The sequence below is a fragment of the Gymnoscopelus microlampas genome (assembly GCF_963454915.1).
Source record: "Gymnoscopelus microlampas genome assembly, chromosome: 6".
Classification (NCBI taxonomy): Eukaryota; Metazoa; Chordata; class Actinopteri; order Myctophiformes; family Myctophidae; genus Gymnoscopelus; species Gymnoscopelus microlampas.
The window spans coordinates 51,705,256-51,728,255 of record NC_139943.1 but is presented as its reverse complement, the minus strand read 5'-3'; the positions used below and the strand labels follow the sequence as shown (position 1 = coordinate 51,728,255).

At 40.9% G+C, this 23,000-nt stretch overlaps 1 protein-coding gene across 1 annotated transcript; it reads right to left on the bottom strand.

Annotated features, from left to right (window-relative positions):
• Positions 1 to 23: 23 nt before the first annotated feature.
• LOC311047043 (scavenger receptor cysteine-rich type 1 protein M130-like) lies at positions 24 to 20,975 on the bottom strand (the record flags this gene model as incomplete). Its single annotated transcript, XM_084059626.1, has 15 exons — positions 20,811 to 20,975; positions 20,046 to 20,231; positions 19,112 to 19,260; positions 18,933 to 19,005; positions 17,435 to 17,467; positions 17,041 to 17,340; positions 12,434 to 12,739; positions 11,725 to 11,757; positions 9,095 to 9,400; positions 8,707 to 9,006; positions 2,183 to 2,488; positions 1,786 to 2,085; positions 912 to 1,343; positions 653 to 753; positions 24 to 509 (listed from the first exon to the last, which is right to left on the bottom strand). Exons 1-15 carry the CDS (start codon positions 20,968 to 20,970, stop codon positions 24 to 26), a joined length of 3,471 nt encoding a protein of 1,156 aa, XP_083915752.1. The 5' UTR covers positions 20,971 to 20,975.
• Between the last annotated feature and the right edge of the window lie 2,025 nt (positions 20,976 to 23,000).

Here is a 23,000-nt window from a genome sequence, read left to right as displayed (position 1 = left end):
GTGATGGATGTGACATGAACTCCTTAGAGATCCACCTCATACACGTGGTGTCCTGGTTCTTCACTGGGTCCAGCTTCAGACCCTCCTGGTAGATCTATGTCGTCATACTGGTGGTATTCTGTCTCTTCACTGGGTCCAGCTTCAGATCCTCCTGGCAGATCTATGTCGTCATACTGGTGGTATTCTGTCTCTTCACTGGGTCCAGCTTCAGACCCTCCTGGTAGATCTATATCATCATACTGGTGGTATTCTGTCTCTTCACTGGGTCCAGCTTCAGACCCTGGTGGTAGATCTATGTCATCATACTGGTGGTATTCTGTCTCTTCACTGGGTCCAGCTTCAGACATTCCTTGGAGATTTATCTCTTCATACTGGTGATATTCTGTCTCTTCACTGGGTCCAGCTTCAGCATCGGAACCAACAGTGTTATAATAAACCATCTCAACGTTCTCCCGTCCTACATTATAATAAACTCTGGTCTCCACTCTTAACCTCTGCCTTCTGGTGGCCTGGAGAAACACATCAGCACACAACTCTATCTTACTGGATCGGATCAGGTTCTCTTCCATACAAACAGTGTAACTACTTCATTTGCATTCCGTCTTGTATTGAATAAAGATGAATAAATATTGAATAAAGATGTATACGTTACCTTCCAGACACAATAGCGGACAATGATTATCACCACCACCAACAGCAGCAGCATTAGGCCTATGACTGTAACTTTGAGGATGTTTGATGTCAGATGAGAAGCTGTGAGAAATATTTTACAACATCAAATGTCATGTAAAGAACAATCATTACAAAGTGCATTTGACATAATTCTTTCAACATGTATAACTTTGTTATATTCAAGCATGCTTGATTGAGTTTCATATTGTGAGTTGACAAATCTATTTAATTCTGGTTACCTGTGACAGTGACAGAGAGGAACTGGCTCTTATAGTAGAAGTCAGTTGAGTAAACATTGATGTGATAAATACAGCTGCAGTTCCCGTGGTGTGTGAGGTCTGCTACAGGAAACAGGAAGTTGGCAGAGTGATTGACAGCTGACTGGATGCGGTTTTGTGTTGTGTTGTAACTGCTGTAGTTCTCTTGGTGGGCGTGGTTTGCTGCAGGAAACAGGAAGTTGTCAGAGTGATTGGCAGCTGGCTGGGTGTAGTTGTGTGTTGTGTTAGATCCAGTGAAGGTGAGGTGGAAGGACCCTCCTAGGTACTGTGGCTGAATGGAGCAGGTGATGGAGAAGCTGTAACCCTCCATCACCTGTGGCCCCTTATGCTGGCCCTCAGAAACCCCGTTCAAGGAGGAGGAGAAGAAGGTGATCTTTGGATTAACCGGCAGATCTGTAACAAGACAGAGGTGATTGATTGAACAACACATTTATTAGGGTTAGGGTTAGGGTTAGAGAGACAATGACAATGACAATAAGGTCAAATGAGACAACGATCAAAATATTGGAAAAAGTTAATTATAAACATCATTGGCTCTAAACAGACAGATGACCTCATTATATCTAATTCTAAACTGAATAAAACCTAAGACTCCGGTCTAGATTTACATTCATCAGCTAATTTGTCAAGACCCACAAGTACGATTTTTCTTTTTTTCAAAATTAAAATGCATTTTAAATCAAAAGCTATTGGTCAAATGTAATGAAAGTAGAACACAGGTTCTCATTCATCCTAAAACTAAAGTGAATGTGCAAACAACATACATTAGGCAGATACGTACATAGATAGATCGATATATAATTCAAATATATCATTGAGGAAGTCACTGTTTTACCTGAACAGATCACCTCCAGTCTGGCAGTGGAATTACCAGAAACCTTTGTTCCACACTCTCTCAGTGTAGACTCAGACCCAACACAGGAAGATGAAATCCACCAAACAGGTTCACGTGTAAAACCAGAATTCCACTTTCTTGAAAAAGCAGAGCCACAGTCCAGCTGTCTACACACTACAGATGATGACTTCAGGTTCCAGTCAGACCAACCATCCACTGGTCTCCACTCTCCCTGGTGTTTCATCTCCAGTATACCAATGCAGTTACTGATTCCTCCCACCAATCTGACATCAGCAGACTCTGTACAGAGTCAAGAGAGTAAACATAAAAGAAAAAAGTAATATTAATGTCATTATAAAATGATAATCCAAACAAAACACATATTTTGTATTTTTACCTAAGCAGGTGAGTTCAACAGTCTTATTAGGTGAGCTGGTGTTTCTAGTTGAGTCTGAGATTCTACAGTCCAGGAGAACAGACTCGTTGCCTTCACACTGGAACTTTTTGGCCCACATTGAAGTGTTCACTTCTCCATAGAGCGCCCCCTGGAGGACTGAAGGAGCCCCACAGCCAAGCTCCCTACAGACCACCTCTGCACCCTGCTGGTTAAAGTCACCTTCATACACTGAGACCCATGACTGATTAGACTTCACCTCCACTCTGCCTGAACACACACTAGTCCCATTCACCAATCTCACTGACTCTGGAGAGAGAGAGAGAGAGAGAGTGAAGAGAGAGAGAGAGAGAGAGAGAGAGAGAGAGAGAGAGAGAGAGAGAGAGAGAGAGAGAGAGAGAGAGAGAGAGAGAGAGAGAGAGAGAGAGAGAGAGAGAAAAGAGAGAGAGAGAGAGAGAGAGAGAGAGAGAGAGAAAGAGAGAGAGAGAGAGAGAGAGAGAGAGAGAGAGAGAGAGAGAGAGAGAGAGAGAGATTTTTTTTTTTTTTTTGATTTTTAAACCATCTTTATTTTCTAATAAATAATGACAAACTTAATCAAAACATACAGTACATATCAAGGAGCCACAAGTCAAAATTGTTAAAAACCTATAATAGTACCAAATCAAAAACCAACTGCTCATCCACAACAGAACATAGAACCTCATCGAGACACCACTGAAATATGAACTCATCAACATTATTCATAAGTGAATAAAAACCAAAATCCACCCTAATTCTGGCTTTCACCAATGCTTTAAACATTGGCAAAAGTTCTTCCCCCTCAACATTTAATAATTGATTCTTCCTACTTTTATAAATGGCAAGTTTAGCTTGTCCCACCACAAAATTCAACAGTTGCCACTTTTTTGCATTTTCCTTTTTGTAGCCAGCACCAAAAATAAAAGCAATTTCAGACCAAATCACATTACAATTTGAAAACACACATTTCAATGCTTCAAAAAGAATGCCAAGCCTTTTGCATTCTAGGAAGCAATGAAAAACAGTTTCAGGTTCCTTACAGAACGGACACTCGTTTGACACTGTGAGATCTATCTTTGTGACAAAGGTGTTAACAGCTAGTGCTCCTTTCAGGATCCTCCATTGTAGATCACCTAATCTTTTGTTTAGAGGTGGTTTGTACAACAACCTCCACACTGGCTTGCAGCTGTCCTCAACCTGTAGTTTTTCTCTCCACACAGTGTCCGTTCTCCCACTCAGTTCTGTCTTGTTCATAGCATGAACACAGTGTTTATATAGAGCCTTCCCACTCAACATGTATAAGTCTTTTTTCCCCTCAGTATCAAAATTCACTAAAGGCCCTGTCAGCTCCGTTGTGTCTATTTCAAGACCCAATTCAGGGAAAGGATCCCCTTCATCAGGAACTTCTGACCCTCTGAAATAATCCTGTAGCATCTCTGATTCTTCACCACTCAGTCTTTTAATCCACTCGTTTAGAATGTCCCTGGTGTGACGATGTGATCTCAAACCCAGCACAGAAGCCACAGCCTCTGTGTTATAGAGACCTGGACCTGCTACATCCACAATGTGTCTCAGCTTCACTGCTCCAGCTGAAACCAACCGCCGAGTAAGTCCAGGCTTGCTATGATCTTGAACATCCAACCGGGCTCCATGTATTAAAGGCTCCTCCAGGAGCCAAAACATTGATGCTGCAGGTTCCAGCCTGTTCCAAGCAAAAAGAGTCCATGCCCTAAACAATCCCTGATAAAAAGGAGTCAAATTAGGCAAATGAATAAAATTACAATCCATTAAAAATAATGAAGCATCACAACCCAACCCATCTATTCTTTTTAAGATGGTACTCATTACAGGTTTCCAGACCACATCATCACTTCCTGTTAGGTACCTCTGAATGTGCTGTAACCTAAAAGCTGCTGTTCTGCTCTTCAGGTGTATTAGCCCCTGACCCCCCTCCTCCTTTGGTAGGTAGAGCACACTCTGAGAGACCCAATGTAATTTATCCCAGAAAAAAGAATTCATTATGGATTGTATTTTCTGCAACAGCCCAGCAGGGGGCTCCATGCATTTTAATCTGTGCCAGAGTGTTGAAGCCACTAAGTTGTTAATAATAAGGACTCTTCCTCTGTAAGACATTTGAGGTAGCAGCCACCTCCACTTAGCCAACTTCCCCTCCACCTTCTCCACCACTCCCTCCCAATTTCTTTGTACACTCTGCTCATCTCCTAAAAAGCCTCCCCTCTTCCATATTAACCCTCCAGGCAACTGAGGAAGACCTTTAGACCATTTCCCAACTGCTAATGCATCACTTTTGGCCCAGTTAACTCTCGCAGATGATATTTTGCCAAAAGTTTCCACTAAGTTCGCTAACTTTGTTACATCATCTTGACTTTGAACAATAACAATTAAATCATCCGCATATGCAGATAAAAAAAAACGTGTATTGAAACCAGATAAACTTAAACCATTAATACAAGACCTAATATTGTGCAACAAAGGTTCAATAGAAATAGCGTAGAGCATACCCGACATCGCACAACCCTGTCTTACTCCTCGTGTTGCTTTAAAAGGTTTACATAGACCCCCATTAAATTTCAGTACACTTTCAATGTCTTCATACATCACCTTAATCCTGGCAATAAAACCATCACTGAGGCCGTACCTCTGTAAGACTTTCCAGAGGTAACAGTGCTCAGTGCGGTCAAACGCCTTCTCCTGGTCCAACGAAACCAGACCAGCATCTATGCCCAAAGAACCGGAGACGTCCAAAAGATCCCGAATTAGTGACACATTGTCAACAATGGACCTGCCAGGCACGCAGTATGTTTGGGCCCTGTGGATGACCTGGTCCATCACTTTCTTCAGCCTATTGGCCAGTACTTTAGACAACATTTTGTAGTCCGTGCATAACAGAGAGACTGGTCGCCAGTTCTTTATGTCCTGTAGGTCACCTTTTTTGGGCAACAACGTCAGAACTGCTCTCCTGCAGCTCTGTGGCAGACAAGATTCCTTAAAACTTTCATTAAAAACATCCATCATATCTTCTTTTAGTTCATTCCAGAACTCTTTAAAAAATTCTGGTGGTAGTCCATCGACACCAGGGGCCTTGCCCCCCTGCATACTCTGCAGTGCTGCATAGACCTCCTCTGAAGTTAGAGGAGCCTCCAGTTCTTTGTTGATCTCCTTAGAGACCTTGGGCAGCCCACTGCAGAAAGAATCGAAAGCCTCCTCATCCTCACTATACTCACTGTTGTACAGATGAGAATAAAAGTCCACAGCTCTCTGTCGTATCTCACTGGCATCAGTCAACATTTGTCCTTTGGCAGAGCGCAGAGCGTGGATGAATCTGCTCTGCCCCTTTTTCTTCTCCAAGCTGAAAAAAAACTTAGATGGTGAGTCCAATAGAGCCTCGCTCTGGAAGCGGGACCGGACCAGCGCCCCCTGCACTCTGGAGCCCAGCAGGTCAGCCAGTATGGCTTTTTTGTTTTTGAGGTCATCAATACTGCCTCGATTTCCTGTGGAAGCTGCAGTATTCTGCAGTTCCACTATTTCAATCTCCAGATCATTCATGGATTTAGTGATATCATGAGAGACATTGAAAGTGTACTGTTGACAAAAATTTCGAATCTCCACCTTTCCACAATCCCACCATTGTCTTAAAGAGGCAAAATCTCCCTTTCTAGTTTTAAAAACTTGCCAAAGAAAAATAAAGCTCTCTTTAAAGTGCGTATCTAATAACAGAGCAGTGTTAAAATGCCAATACGCAGACTTGTGTTTAACATTGGCAATAAACACATTACAAGACACCATGGAATGGTCAGAAAAACCAACAGGCAGTATATTGCACCCTCTAAAAACATTAAAATGATGCTTAAAACAATAAATTCTATCTAACCTGGCCATAGAAAACAAATTCTCTCTGTTCTGAACCCATGTGTATTGTCTATGCTTATCATGCATTCCCCTCCAAACATCAGTCAAACTGTGAGTTTCCACCAGCTGTTTCATAGCCCGTTTTGAAGCACCATGAGGTTCAACATGGTTCCTATCAAAATTATCATTTTCTGTACAATTGAAATCACCAGATAAAAATAAAAATTCATCAGGCCCACACAGACTTAACACCTTACTTAATTCATCTAAAAACATAACTCTGGCAAGTCCCACATTAGGAGCATATACATTAATGAACACCATAGTAAAAAGCTCATATTTGGCTCTTACCACCATCAGTCTGCCTTTCACTATTTCCTCTATTTCAAATGACCTTGGAATAAAATCACTGGAAAAAAGAAGTGCAACCCCACCACTGCTACTGTGGAGATGACTTAAAATAACCTCCCCCTCCCACTCTTTCTTCCAGTCAGTCTCATTTAAAGTGTCACTGTGCGTTTCTTGAATAAACAATACATTAATGTTCTTCAATTTTGCCATTTCAAATAAACATGCTCTTTTCCTCACATCTCTGGCCCCATTAATGTTAAGAGTGGAAACTTTGAAATCACTCATGATCTCTGATGTGAGGAATAACAGCCAAAAAAACAAAAAACATAAAAAATAGCCAGTCTTACAGTGCGGTTTTACTTTCATTTTTTTTAGCTTTGGTTAGCCATTTTCTGAGCCTGTGCACCTCTGGTTGAGAAAAACAATCCTCTCCTTTCTTGTTTATTTGAGATCTGATAGATTTTGTAAACAAATCCTTATCTTCAAAATGATCTCCAATTTGTACATTTTTCACATTTTTTGTTACTTGCAGGAATCTTTTAATTTGCCAAATGTCATAAAAAGCTTCCTGCTGTGACCCACCCGAACCCTGTGAATCACTAACAACACCAGACAGACCAGACAGAGGCTCACAAGGAGAACCAGCTAGAGACTGGTTGTCCCCATCACTCTCTTCCCACCACTCTTCCTCCTCCTCCTCCTCCTCCTCTTCCTCCTCCTCCTCCTCATCATCTGTGTCTCCAGTAGTCACACTAGCTGTCTGTTTTTTCTGTGGTATGAAATTACTGAATTTCATTCCTTTCTTTGCTTGAGAGACATTATCACTTTTTTCTTTTTTTCTTTTGAGAGCACCTGCACCCTTGTTCTCATCACTGTTTTGCACTGTTTCATCTGTGTCCATCTGATTTGCTCCTACTTCATCATCTTTTTTACCAGAAACTCCTACATCGTCTTCATGACTGATGTCTGCTGTATTCTGTTCCTGCCCTACATCATTCTGCTTATCCTGTTCCTCTCCTGTCTCCTGCTCTGTCCCCTTTTGCTCTGCCTGCGCTGTCTCCACACCATTCTGACCCTGCGCGTTCCCCCACACCCCCTCCCCTGTGTTCCCAGCGTCAGCCTTTTTTTTCTTCTCGGGACAGGCTCGAGCTAAGTGTCCCCCTACCCCACAACTGAAGCATTTCAAAGACCCAGAGCTTGCATATACAGTGTAATCAAAGTCCTCAACTTTAACATTAAACACTATATCTAGTTCTTCATTTTTGTGAAGGATCATGAGAACCTGTCTTCTGTGCGAAACAACGTGTTTCAACAGCGGAGATTTACACCCCGACAGCACCTTTGTAATCGGGGAAACAAGCTTTCCAAATCTCGATAATTCCCTTTCCAAAGAACCATCACTGACAAACGGCGGAACGTTTGAAATAATGATCTTCTTAGCATGTGTAGAAAGCGGAGACACTGAAACAAAAGAACCATTTATCGTGACACCCTTCTCAATCAAAGCATTAACTTTGTCGACGCTGTCAACAAAGATCACAACCGCACCGTTCATTCGAGCGGCGGATTTAACGCTGTCATAACCTACCACTTCTCCTACAGCTAACCCACATTCTTCTATTGAATAAGGGGGGGTAGCAGAGGCAATTTTAATACCGTGCTTTCGTGTCAACCCGGCCATACTCATGACCGCGACCAAACAAAGCCAACCAGCAAAGCTGGCCGACCGAAAAAAAGAAACACCAAACCTGAAAAAAACCAATATAAACCAACCTCACCAAATAAAGAAAAAAATATGGAAACAAAGTTTTGAAAAACCTCTCCGAAGAGAAACAAATAAACAAACGCTCTCACACACTCAACAGCACACCCACACCCACTCAGAGAGAGAGAGAGAGAGAGAGAGAGAGAGAGAGAGAGAGAATATTTCAAGAGAGTACACTTTCATGATAAAAAACATGATTGTCAGCAGTATTAACAATCAGACTTTACAGATTACTCAATACAAAGTAGAGGCTTTTTCACTCTCATTACTGCTGTTGCCGTCAGAGACCCACAATAATATTGAGATATATTTGTTATTGTGATATCACGATAATGCCAATATTGTTGCATCATTACAAAACATTATACACTGAAAATACATGAACACATTAATGTTTAGTTCTTAACCTCCTGGGGGTGCAGCACCCAGGGCTGGGGTTGCGGCCGTACCCTCAGCACCCCTACTTCCTGTGGCTGTGAAACAACCAGTAAATATTACTGTTGCTGAAGTAGTAGTTTGTTACCTGAACAGATCACCTCCAGTATGTACAAGGAAGTAGCAGACATCTGTGTTCCACACTCCCTCAGTGAAGACTCAGACCCAACACAGGAAGATGTAATCCTCCACGTAGGTTTATGTGTAGAACCAGAACTCCTTTCTGTTGAAACAGCAGAGCCACAGTCCAGCTGTCTACACACTACAGATGATGACTTCAGGTTCCAGGCAGACCAACCATCCACTGGTCTCCATTCTCCCTGGTGTTTCATCTCCAGTAGACCAGTACAGTTATTGGTTCCTTCAACCAACCTTAAATCATCATACTCTGTAGAGACAAGAAAGTAAACGTAAAAAAAACTATTATGTTCATTATAAAACTATAACCCAAACCTAAAGTGTAGTTTGCCTTTTACCTGTGCAAGTGAGTTCAACTGTCTTGTCGGGTGAGCTGGTGTTTCTAGTTGAGTTTGAGGTTATACAGTCCAGGAGAACAGACTCATTACCTTCACACTGGAAGTCTTCGGTCCACATTGGAGAGTTTACTTCTCCATAGAGCGCCCCCTGGAGGACTGAAGGAGCCCCACAGCCAAGCTCCCTACAGACCACCTCTGCATCCTGCTGGTCAAAGTCACCTTCATACACTGAGACCCACGACTGATTAGACTTCACCTCCACTCTGCCTGAACACACACTAGTCCCATTCACCAACCTCACTGACTCTGAAGAAAGAGAGAGAGAGAGAGAGAGAGAGAGAGAGAGAGAGAGAGAGAGAGAGAGAGAGAGAGAGAGAGAGAGAGAGAGAGAGAGAGAGAGAGAGAGAGAGAGAGAGTGTGAATGCATGTTGAGGAGGCATGTGTCACAATGTACATTATTTGTGTATGCGTGACGCCCGGGTGTGTGTTCGCGACGGGCCACGGGCCGCATGAGGATGTACCGTGGTGTGTGTGTGTGTGTGTGTGTGTGTGTGTGTGTGTGTGTGTGTGTGTGTGTGTATGTGTTTGTGCGCGCTCACGGCGGCTCGCGCGTGTGTGTGTGTGTGTTGGTGACGGCCGACGGCTCCGCCTGTTAGATCTGTATTATGCGCCAGTGTTTGTGTGTGTTCTGTGCCTCCACGACGGGATGTGCGTGTGTGTGTGTACACACTACACCATTGGCTCTCAAAGTGAGGTCCGGGGACCCCCAGGGGTCCTTGAGGGAGTTCCAGGGGGTCCCCAGCTAAATGATAGATTAGGCACCAAATGGACCCGTATGGGTCTGTAACTCTGAGAGTGTACAAATGGAACCAAATGGACTCTAACGGGTCCATTGGGTTCCATTTGTACACTCTCAGAGTTAAATTAACATAGATTTTACGATATAAACTGGGGTCCAAGAGATAGAAATGCCATTTAATGGGGGTCCGTAGCCCGAATGCATGTCAAACTGGGGGTCCTTGAAATTAAAATGGTTGAGATTCACTGCTAGAGCCGTAAAAAAATCTTCTCTTATGGGGGTCCCTGGCATATCTTTTCAAATGGGGCTCCGCGGGCTAACAAGTGTCAATTTGGGGGTCCTTGACATGAAAAAGTTTGAGAACCACTGCACTACACAGTACAAACTCACTTTCCATCCCTGATAAACTGTCTGTTCTCAGCGCATAAGCCAAACTGCACACTTTGGGTGCTCATATCCCCTTAAGGGTATGGTCTAGTTTAAAATAATTTTATGAATCCACTATTGAATATATATGAAACCATTATGGATGCATTTTGATCCATAATGGTTTCATTATTATTAATGGGACCATTATCCTCCCCAATAGCTCATAGGAGACTAAAAGCCCCCACGAGTCCCCCCCCCCCCCCCCCCCACACACACACACACACACACACACACACACACACACACACACATGCGCGCGCACGTATGCGCACACAAACGCATGCAAACTGATGAAATGATGAATGGTTAGTCACACAGATGGACAGACAGACAGACAGACAGACAGACAGACAGACAGACAGACAGACAGACAGATTAAATGAGTGACTGTAGATTGCTGTCAATGTTTAAGTCATTGTTTTTCGTTACCTGAGCAGATCACTGTGGGTCTGCCTGTAATCAAACCTTTCCGTTTGATACCAAAAGTCTCCATTATGACACAGTCGCTCAGTGAAGACTCAGAACCAGCACAGTAAGGTGTAATCCTCCATACATGTTGATGTGTAAAACCAGAACTACTTTCTGTTGAAACAGCAGAGCCACAGTCCAGCTGTCTACACACTACAGATGATGACTTCGGGTTCCAGTGAAATCCACCATCCACTGGCCTCCACTCTCCCTGGTGTTTCATCTCCAGTTTACCAGTACAGCTACTGACTCCTCCCACCAACCTGGTATTATCACTCACTGTAAAGAGTCAATAGAGTAAACATTAATGCAATGCAATGACTTGTATTATAGAATATAAATCCAAAGCAAGGACATAGCTTGTCTTTTACCCAAACAGGTGAGTTCAACAGTCTTGTTAGGTGAGCTGGTGTTACTAGTTGAGTTTGAGGTTCCACAGTCCAGGAGAAAAGACTCGTTGCCTTCACACTGGAACTCTTTTGTCCACATTGGAGTGTCAACTTCTTCATAGAGCGCCCCCTGGAGGACTGAAGGAGCCCCACAGTCAAGCTCCCTACAGACCACCTCTGCATCCTGCTGGTCAACGTCACCTTCACACACAGAGACCCATGACTGATTAGACTTCACCTCCACTCTGCCTGAACACACACTAGTCCCATTCACCAACCTCACTGACTCTGAAGAGAGAGAGAGAGAGAGAGAGAGAGAGAGAGAGAGAGAGAGAGAGAGAGAGAGAGAGAGAGAGAGAGAGAGAGAGAGAAAGAAGATGTTTAGAATAAATGAGAAACAATATCATCCCGTCTCGCTCAAAGTATTGTGAGAGAGAAATAATTATTACTTAAAAGTTTACATTATTTAACCACCACAGAGGATACATGATTACTACATGAACGCATTGTAAACAATCAGTTGTTCTTCTTTCATCTTTGTTTACCTGTTGAGTTGTGTGTTGGTGTAACCTGGAGAGCTGAGGAGAAAATAAATCATTAAATAAATGAGTTTCACTGTAACAGAGTACATGGATCCTCTCTACCAATACAGCAGCTTGTTGATGTGTCGACATTCTGTACAGGACAAGATGTCCTTTGTTTCTCCTGTTTGATGCCATTTATTGATGAAAACAAGTTGTATACAGTAATATCAATTAACAGTTTGTTTGTTGATAGCAAATAACTTTCATTGTGTCACCCTCTGTGATTCTAATTACTGCATCATGCCAAGAGATAATACAATGGACTGAATTGAATTTGGATATAAAGATTTCTTCACTCTCCTAATGTTATTACAAATGTATGCAGCACTTTTAGATTCATATCACATATAATAGTTCATATTTTGGTAAGTATGCAATGTATGAATTTATTTAGAGCAAGGCAAATGAGTATGATTGGTCATACTCATTTGCCTTGCTCTAAATAAATTCATACATTTTTTCACGTGAGACGGAGTGCCTTGGAATTATTTTCTTTGTAAGTCTGCATTTCACACCTTTTTGGCAAGCAGTACTTCTTTGGAAATCCTTTTTGTTTATATGACCCTACCTGTGTCACCAAAGAGCACCTATCTCATAGCCACTGAATGATCCCTGCAGCGCTTCTTTGTCTTTCTTTTTGAATAATCCAAAGATATAGTTTGTCTTTTACCTGAGCAGGTGAGTTCAACTGTCTTGTCAGGTGAGCTGGTGTTTCTAGTTGAGTCTGAGGTTCTACAGTCCAGGAGAACAGACTCGTTGCCTTCACACTGGAACTCTTTGGTCCACATTGGACCCTCCACTTCTCCATAGAACGCCCCCTGGAGGACTGAAGGAGCCCCACAGCTAAGCACCCTACAGACCACCTCTGCATCCTGCTGGTCAAATTCACCTTCATACACTGAGACCCATGACTGATTAGACTTCACCTCCACTCTGCCTGAACACACACTAGTCCCATTCACCAACCTCACTGACTCTGGAGAGAGAGAGAGAGAGAGGGGGGGGGGGTGTATTGTGCAGTATGGCGAGAGAGTAAGCATTATGATTTTAAAAGTAAATGCATTAAACCACAGCAGAGGATACATGAATCTTTAAAGAATGCATCTGGAACTCTACATACTCTATTAACTCATTCACTGCCACTGACGTAAAAAAACATATTTTTTTCCAATTAACAAATCTGCCACTGACGTAAAAAATAAAAAAAAATTGCAAAATAATAATTAAAAAAAAGATCTCACCGTCCTTCATCTCTCTAAGTGACACATTTCATTGTAGCACACCCGATACGGAGACTACGTCAATCAAAGATTTTCGTTTCCGCCTGCTTCCTGTTTAAGTCCCCCTCTAAAACGGTCTTTTCTCGGCTTTGTCTTTCTCCGCCATGGAATGCTGTTTAGAAACACTGTTTTGAAACTGCTACTACTGCAAAATGGAATGTCGCCGATTGAAAATTTCTTCTCTGGGCCACTCACACAACTACCCTGTGTGTCTACAAACAGTTGAACATGCGATCATAAGGGATTTAGCGAGGTCTGTGGCGAGGTAAAAAAGTAGTGAGCCGTGACGTTCACATGGCGATACATGGTGTTTTTACAATGGGCTGGAGGAGAGAGACTCCGCCCCGTTCGGAATGTTTGTTGTCTGAGCGGTGTGCACGGATCGCCTGTATGTTTAGAAACGATTGGACGTGCGATCATAATGAAAAAAAAAAATGTGTGCACTTTTTAAGTTATAAAAAACACTAAATCGCTGGCAGTGGGCAAACACAGCCAGAAACAAGACTGCAATCTGTCAATTGCTAACTTGCGCCTTGAGAAAAAAAACTGAAAAAAAAGATAGTAAACAAACAAATGTTATTTTTAAAATATAGTCAAAACTTCCAATCCAGGAAGTAGAGTTACTTCTGGTGTCCATATATGGTCCATATGGTATATATATGTAGCCTGGTAAACCCTCCCTCCGGAAATCTCATTTCCATTTGATTTCAGAAAGGAGTCTGGTCTGAAACGCCTTTCTGCAATAATCGCTGTGGGCTGGAGTTGGGCGGGAGTAATACCGTTGACTGACAACCCCTTCAACCAATGATCGTTTTCCCCTTCAGCCAATGAGCAGTTCATTTTGACGAGCTCCAGACTATGTGACGCAACGGGACTTTTGGGACGGCCATGCCGAAAATAGGTTGCCTTATTGGGATACATGCATGTCACTCCCCGCCCCTGCCGGTTCTCTAAATTTATATTTTTAAATAGGCTCTGTCATGATTAATTGACCACATATATGAAGTTAAACAACTAAATTCTATCCAAACGATATCTTATAAGTAAATTCCGTGCCTCAAAAAAGAAGTTTGAAAGCGTTATAAAACTGAAAGTAAGAAGTGAAGGCACTCGCACAAACAACAATGGCTGCCGTTCGTCTTTTTTCGGCGGCTCTCAGGCTGCACTCGGGTTCATTCGGGCTCACTCGAACTCGCCACCTGATTGGCCAACTGTCGCTGTCAATCACAGAACAATGAGCGACGACGCTGATAGGCTCGTCGGCTCGGCGAGCAGAGCGATTATTGGAGAAAGGCGTTTCAGACCAGACTCCTTTCTGAAATCAAATGGAAATGAGATTTCCGGAGGGAGGGTTTACCAGGCTAATATATATGGTCCATATACATGAGAACAAAAGAATGTGTGTTGAAGAAGTTGTCAGACTCATTATGAGGCGAAAGGTGATTTGAAGAGGTCCTTGACCAGTTACTTAGATTAATTAGCATCATAAAAGCAGTGATCATCAAAATAATTCAGCATTTTAAATGCCCTTCTTTGTCCCTCTTATTGCCTGGGAATCCCCTGAAAATTTACTGTCTTGGCGATGGCAGGACATGTGAAGTTTGACATGGACATGCCAAGGACATGGACATGCCAAGGACCATGGCATGTTGAGTGCTGCAGCTTCCTTGGGCATGATTCTACTGTATATATAATAATTATATCTTTGTATATATACTAGAGGGTCGGGGCGCTCCGCGCCCCTCCCCCCTATCCGCTGCGCGGTGCTTTGTGTTTGTTGGTCTCTATAATATATAAAGCCATAATAGGAGATGTTCCCAATGGAGCTATGCCCAAATATGGAGTGTGTTGTCTGACCTCACTTGGGTCTCGTTGGGCGGTGGTCGGCGATGACGCTAAGGAACAACATGGCCGACTGTAATGTTGTGAGTTTGTGTTGGCCGCAATTAATTTTGCTGCGAGGGGGCAGATGTGTGCTGAGCAGTATGAAGTGGCCTACAGACTAAGCGTAGTAATTCTGCACGTTGTGGCGTGTCTTGTTAGTGACATTGATTTGTTGTTTTTGTGTTTAGTCCCACACAGTGGCAGTTTTTTTGGGGGGGTTTTGGGTTTAGAAATGTATATATAGATTACTATATAACTAATATACTTACTACTACTATATAACTAACTACTATATAACAAATTACTATATAACTAATATACTTACTACTACTATATAACTACTATACTAACTAATATACTTACTACTATATAACTAATATACTTACTACTACTATATAACTAATATACTTACTACTATATAACTAATATACTTACTACTACTACTATATAACTACCTACTATATAACTAATATACTTACTACTACTATATAACTACTATACTAACTAATGTACTTACTACTATATAACTAATATACTTACTACTACTATATAACTAATATACTTACTACTATATAACTAATATACTACTATATAACTAATATACTTACTACTACTATATAACTAATACACTTACTACTATATAACTAATTACTATATAACTAATATACGTACTACTACTATATAACTACTATACTAACTAATATACTTAATACTATATAACTAATATACTTACTACTACTATATAACTAATATACTTACTACTATATAACTAATATACTTACTACTACTACTATATAACTACCTACTATATAACTAATATACTTACTACTACTACTATATAACTACTATACTAACTAATGTACTTACTACTATATAACTAATATACTTACTACTACTATATAACTAATATACTTACTACTATATAACTAATATACTTACTACTACTATATAACTAATACACTTACTACTATATAACTAATTACTATATAACTAATATACGTACTACTACTATATAACTACTATACTAACTAATATACTTAATACTATATAACTAATATACTTACTACTATATAACTAATATACTTACTACTATATAACTAATATACTTACTACTATATAACTAATATACTTACTACTACTATATAACTAACATACTTAGTACTATATAACTAATTACTATATAACTAATATACTTACTACTACTATATAAGTACTCTACTAACTACTATATAACTAATATACTTACTACTACTATATAACTAATATACGTAATACTATATAACTAATATACTTACTACTATATAACTAATATACTTACTACTACTATATAACTAATATACTTACTACTACTATATAACTAATATACTTACTACTATACTTACTACTACTATATAACTAATATACTTACTACTATATAACTAATATACTTACTACTATATAACTAATATACTTACTACTACTATATAACTAATATATACTACTATATAACTAATATACTTACTACTACTATATAACTAATATACTTACTACTATATAACTAATATACTTACTACTACTATATAACTACTATACTAACTAATATACTTAATACTAATATACTTACTACTATATAACTAATACACTTGCTACTATATAACTAATATACTACTATATAACTAATATACGCTGTGTATATGTTGTGTACTCCTTTCGACATGACGACCCTGAATACAGTACTTGCGCTGCTTCACAGGCGCAAGTAATAAGTCTGGCAGGGAATGAGTTAAGTCTAAAAATAGAGTAGACCTTATCTGCTCTACTATCCAGTAATGTGACTCAATATGTATTCATCTAGTAAAATAAACTTCAAATAACAAATGGAGCTCTGTAAACGTGTCTAATCACTATTTTAAATGGACTGAATCAATTGTGAACTTCAGATGAAACGAAATGGCACGTTTTAAATGCATATTGATAATGACACAACTTTTAAAGGCACACAGACATGCAGATATAGAGGGACAGATGGTATGCACAGTAGAGACAGCTATAGAGACAAGCTAGTGTGTGAGAGAGAGGGCAATGATATAAGAGAGTGTAAAGATTAGTGTCATTGTTGAAGTAATTGTTTTACCTGAACAGTTCACCTTCAGTGTGACAGTGGAATCATAAGACTTTACTGGTCCACACTCCATCAGTGAAGACTCAGAGCCAACACAGGAAGATGGAATCACCCATCCAGCTTGACGTGTAGAAAGAGAAGTAAATTCTGTTGAGACAGCAAAGCCACAGTCCAGCTGTCTACACACTACAGATGATGACATCCTGTTCCAGTCAAACCAAGCCAACAATGGTCTCCACTCTCCCTGGTGTTTCATTTCCAGCATGCCACTACAGTTACTGGTTCCTCCCACCAGCCTGACATCATCAGACTCTGTACAGAAAATAAGCAGTAAAAAGCATTACATTAATAAATACCTTCAAGACTGTAATCTATTATCAGTTGTTCTTCTTTCATCTTTGTTTACCTGTTGAGTTGTGTGTTGGTTTAACCTGGGGAACTGAGGAGAAAAATCATCAAATAAATGAGTTTGACTTTAACAGAGAACATGGATCCTCTCTACCAATACAGCAGCTTGTTGATGTGCTGAAATAAAAGACAAGATATCCTTTGATTCTCCTGTTTGAAGATATTTATTTGATATTCGAAGGCTGGGAATGAGTGAATGATGAAATGTATGACTTATATAAAAAGAGATTAAAATAAAAATGTATACAGGAATGAAAATAAACGGTTTGTTTATAACAAACAACATTCATTGAATTAAGAGATATAGATATCTTCACTGTAATAATGTTACTATATACATAAAATAAAATACATCATATTTTGCTAAGTAATAATCTAAACCTAAAGTCTCTTACCTGAGCAGGTGAGTTCAATAGTCTTATTAAGTGAGCTGGTGTTTCTAGTTGAGTCTGAGGTTCCACAGTCCAGGAGAACAGATTCATTGCCTTCACACTGGAACTCTTTGGACCACATTGGAGTGTCCAGTTCTCCATAGAGCGCCCCCTGGAGGACTGAAGGAGCCCCACAGCCAAGCTCCCTACAGACCACCTCTGCATCCTGCTGGTCAAAGTCACCTTCACACACTGAGACCCACGACTGATTAGACTTCACCTCCACTCTGCCTGAACACACACTAGTCCCATTCACCAACCTCATTGACTGAGCTGAGGAGAAAAATCATCAAATACATGAGTTTCACTGTAACAGAGAACATGGATCCTCTCTACTAATACAGCAGCTTGTTGATGTGTTGAAATAAATCCTTTGTTTCACCTATTTGATGATATTTATTTGATATTCACAAGCTGGGAATGACTGATAATTAATGATGAAATGTATGATTTATATCAAAATAGATTAAAATAATATGTATTGCAGTACTGACAACAGTTTTAGGACATATAGTTTGTTGATAGCGCAAATACAATTAATTGTGTCACTTTCTGTACAATCTAATTACTGCATAATGCCAAAGGATAATCAGTTGAACTGAATTGAGATCTTCACTGACCTAATTTTATTACACATAATTTGTTTATTTAGATTCCTATCATTTCATTTTCGTATTTGTCTCATCTGTTTAAGAAAGTAGGTAGCTGATATATTGCACTTTTACCTTATACTCTTAGTTGCTTGTTTTAGAAGAGAATGCACTTAATACTTCTGGTGATTAGTAGTTTTCTTGCTTACCTATGTTGAATGCACTTATCTTAAGTCGCTTCGGATTAAAGTGTCTGCTAAATGACAGTTTGTCAAGCAGACTGTGTAGGTTGTTGACTGAAGCTACAAGTGACCACAGTCTTCCTGTAGCTTCATCAACTCTCTAAAGTTACACAACACACAACTGTCCATCGTTCTTTACCAACGATGTGTGTGTGTGTGCGTGCGTGCGTGCGTGCGTGCGTGCGTGCGTGCGTGCGTGCGTGCGTGCGTGCGTGCGTGAGGTCTCAACTCACAGCAGTTCTCACAGTCGTCTATCGTGTCACATTTCCACGAGAACGGAATGCACTTTTCATTTTTACAAACAAACTGATGGGGGAGACAGAGGATTATGTTTAGAATCAGTAATGTTTCAAAAGCAGACATGAGACACAAAGTCATACAGCGTAACACAAATAAAGGCGAGATGAATCACCTGGCTGGCAGTGCAGTTGGACATGCACTGCTTGCCATCAGCTGCCAAGTAGGTGTTGGTGGGACAGGAACACTTGTAGCCTCCTCCAGGTGAGAGCAGACACAGGTTACTGCAGCCTCCATTGTTGGTCTGACACGGGTGACCGGCCACTGCAGGGTGGAGAAAACATGCACACATGGAACAAACATGAGAACACACACCTATATGTTAGAATAAAGCAAATAAGCCACACAACAACTAGGGGGTTGCAGTGTAAATGCTCCTCTTACCTTGCTAAAGGAAAAACTAAATCACAAACAGTAATTCATCCATGTAAAGTTATGGTGAATATTGTAAACAAGATATGAGCAAAAAAAACAACGCGTTTCGGCAAACGCCTTCTTCAGGGTGTTGCTGCTGTCAGCAACACCCTGAAGAAGGCGTTTGCCGAAACGCGTTGGTGTTTTTTAATGTTCTGTAAGCCCATTGCCCAATAAAGGCTTTTTAATTTCAAATCCACCTGAGTGCCTGGACCTGGATTTTTGTGCCTTTTTGGCACATTCTTTCCTTTTTTGCTCATTCATTGTATTCCCTTTCATGAGCACCGGTGGTTTGAGGGATACCAGTAGCGCTCCTGCCATCTCTCTCTCTCATTGTAAACAAGATGTTGGAGCAGTGATACACATACATGTGATCCATATGTGTGGTTATAACAGAACAATATTTACCCATCCTATAACTACTAGGAGCAGTGAGCAGCCATTCTAAGGCGCTCTGAGAGCTATTAGGGGTTTAGAGTCTTGCTCAGGGACACACAGACACATTGCTAGAATAGAACCTGCTACAACTACTGTAGAGCCTCTGGCTGCCCAGCCGGGCTCTCTAACCACTCAGCTATGGCCGCCCCCAGTGAGAGAAAATAGTGAGAGTGTTGTATACAGTAGGTGGTACAGACCCTCAGGTTGTCTATAGGGGCGATACATGTGGAGGTCATATGGTCTGTTCAGGTTCTTGATGAGACTGATCTTGTTGGTTCCCTGAGTCTTGTTGGCTCTGTAGATGGAGCCGGTCCCCCAGTCTATCCAGTAGATGTGATCCTCAAATAGAGTAATAGCAGAGATGCTGTGGATGTCCTGACTCACTACAGACACACAAAACCAAAAGAGTCACAATATTATAAAATAGATGAACAAAGCATTATAAAGAATATTATAACAAGAGTTACAATGCATCAATAAAGTTTACAAAAGTAAATAATATTCTCACTGTTTTCCTTGTTTTTTCTTTCTTTTTTCATGTAAAAATGAACATAATCCATTCTTATCCACAGTAACACTATGGAGTGTTAATTTAACCACATGAACCCAAGTTATACTATTCTGTGCCAAACATTCACCGGAAATAGCAGATCTACAAGCTCAAAACGCATCACACTGCAACATATTATGAGCTTGTAGATCTGCTATTTTCTGAAAAGATATTTAATGTAAAGAGGATAAAAGGAGAGGCCTAGAATAGACCCCTGGGGGACTCCAGTAAGTAAATAATCTAAGTACTTCTTCCAACCCTGTGTGTGTATGTGTGTGTGTGTGTGTGTGTGTGTGTGTGTGTGTGTGTGTGTGTGTGTGTGTGTGTGTGTGTGTGTGTGTGTGTGTGTGTGTGTGTGTGTGTGTGTGTGTGTGTGTGTGCGTGTGCGTGTGCGTGTGCGTGTATTTGTTACCTGTGTGTCTGTTGGTTCCATCCAGGTTGGCAAGCTCAATGTGTTTCTCGTTGTTGTCGCTCCAGTAGATGTGATCGTTGATGTAGTCTAACGTCAGGCTGTAGGGCTTGTAGATCTTATCCTTAACGATGATGCTCCTGTTGGTGCCGTCCATCCCCATCCTCTCTATGTGGGGGTATCTGTTACCTCTGTTGTCTGACCAGTACAAGTACCTGTCAGGGAGACACTGAGTCAGGTGTGTGTGCGTGCGTGCGTGCGTGCGTGCTTGCGTGCGTGCGTGCGTGCGTGCGTGCCCACCCAACTGCCTGCACTGATCCAGCAGAACCTGGGAACCTTACTGGACCCATCTTGCAGATGTCAGTAAAGCTTGCGCCATACTCCTCCACTGTGGCTGCAACAGTCATGTAGTGCACACAGCAAATGCTACAAAGCTGGAGTCTGTTGCATCTCCATATATACTGTAGATGTAAAATTAGTACATTAAAAATGTCATCATCCCGAGGAATCAATAGGACTGAGCGCGTGTGTGTGCGTGCGTGTGCGTGTGTGTGCGTTCCATACATAGGGAATAAATAACACTAACAACATTCAACACAACATTATTCAAAACAAATTAGACATACTGTACTTTATCATTTGTTGCGAACGCAGCGGAAGGAGGCGCGCCAAAGGCGCAAGTGGAGCTTACTATGAAACCGTGCTCGGGATGTGTCTCTGTGTGTGTGCAGTATGTGTGCACTATTGTGTGCACTGCCTGTGTGCAGCCAAGTAAATGTCCAATATAGACGTACCATACATCAAATGAAAGGTCTTTGAAAACGGAAGTGGGTGAAACAGGCACTTCAAACACTTTGTTGAATTGTTCAAAAATATTCAAAGTTTTTTTTTTGTGAATTTGTATTTTTCTAAGATGCTCCTTTTAACGCAGATTTTTTTTTTTTTTGTTACTTAAAAAAAAAAAAAAGTTCATTCTTTTTTTTTTTTTGCGTTCGCTTCCCGCGTTCGCGCGTCTTACTTGTTTTAGAATACTTGCCTCAGAGGAGCTCTAGAAAGCACAGCCAATCCATTTAATTAATGTAATAAAATATAACATATTTAACTTTAAAATATGTACAGAATATGATGCAATGTCATCAGTTTTATGTTTAGATGTAATTCAGTCTTCTTGCATCCGTGGTGTTTCACAGGATGGTTGATACATTCAGTGTGAGGTTCATGATGTCACAACAGTGTGAGGTTCATGATGTCACCACAGTGTGAAGTTCATGATGTCACCACAGTGTGAGGTTCATGATGTCACCACAGTGTGAGGTTCATGATGTCACCACAGTGTGAGGTTCATGATGTCATCACAGTGTGAGGTTCATGATGTCACCACAGTGTGAGGTTCATGATGTCACCACAGTGTGAGGTTCATGATGTCACACCACAGTGTGAGGTTCATGATGTCACCACAGTGTGAGGTTCATGATGTCACCACAGTGTGAGGTTCATGATGTCACCACAGTGTGAGGTTCATGATGTCACCACAGTGTGAGGTTCATGATGTCACCACAGTGCTCTTACCCGTAGCGTACATCCACAGCCATGTTGTATGGCTGGTGGTGGGTGTTGATCAGGACTGTTCTGTACGACCCGTTTAGTTTGGACACCTCTATGGTGTGTCTGCCCCAGTCACACCAGTACAGGTTTCCTGCCACCCAATCAACAGCCAGACTGGTTGGATAGCTGATCAACGTGTTGTGAAGGACCTGTCAATCAACCAGCATATACTCTGAATATACTCACCATTTTATTGTTTTATCATTTTTATGAAGTTACTACAATACTTTTTAGATAGGGTAGTGTAGAGCAGTGTTCACAAATGTGTTTTGTTTCAATGTTCAATGTTCTATTTTGAATGTTTCTTTTTGAAAATATCTGATCTACAGGCTCACAACACAATGTTTTAGATTGTGGGCCCCAGCAAGAGTGTGTGTCTCTTTTGGGGTCCTTGTCATGTAACAGTTTGTGAAGCCCTGGTGTAGAGAGACAGGAAACCAAGGACAGAAAGAGGAGAAACATGTGAGACAAGACCAGGAGTCAGATTCAAACTCACATCCTCACGGCTCACAAGGAGCAAATGGTCTGTACACTAACTGACTGAAACACCAGACTCCATGTTTTCTGCTTTTTTATTTAACCCATTAC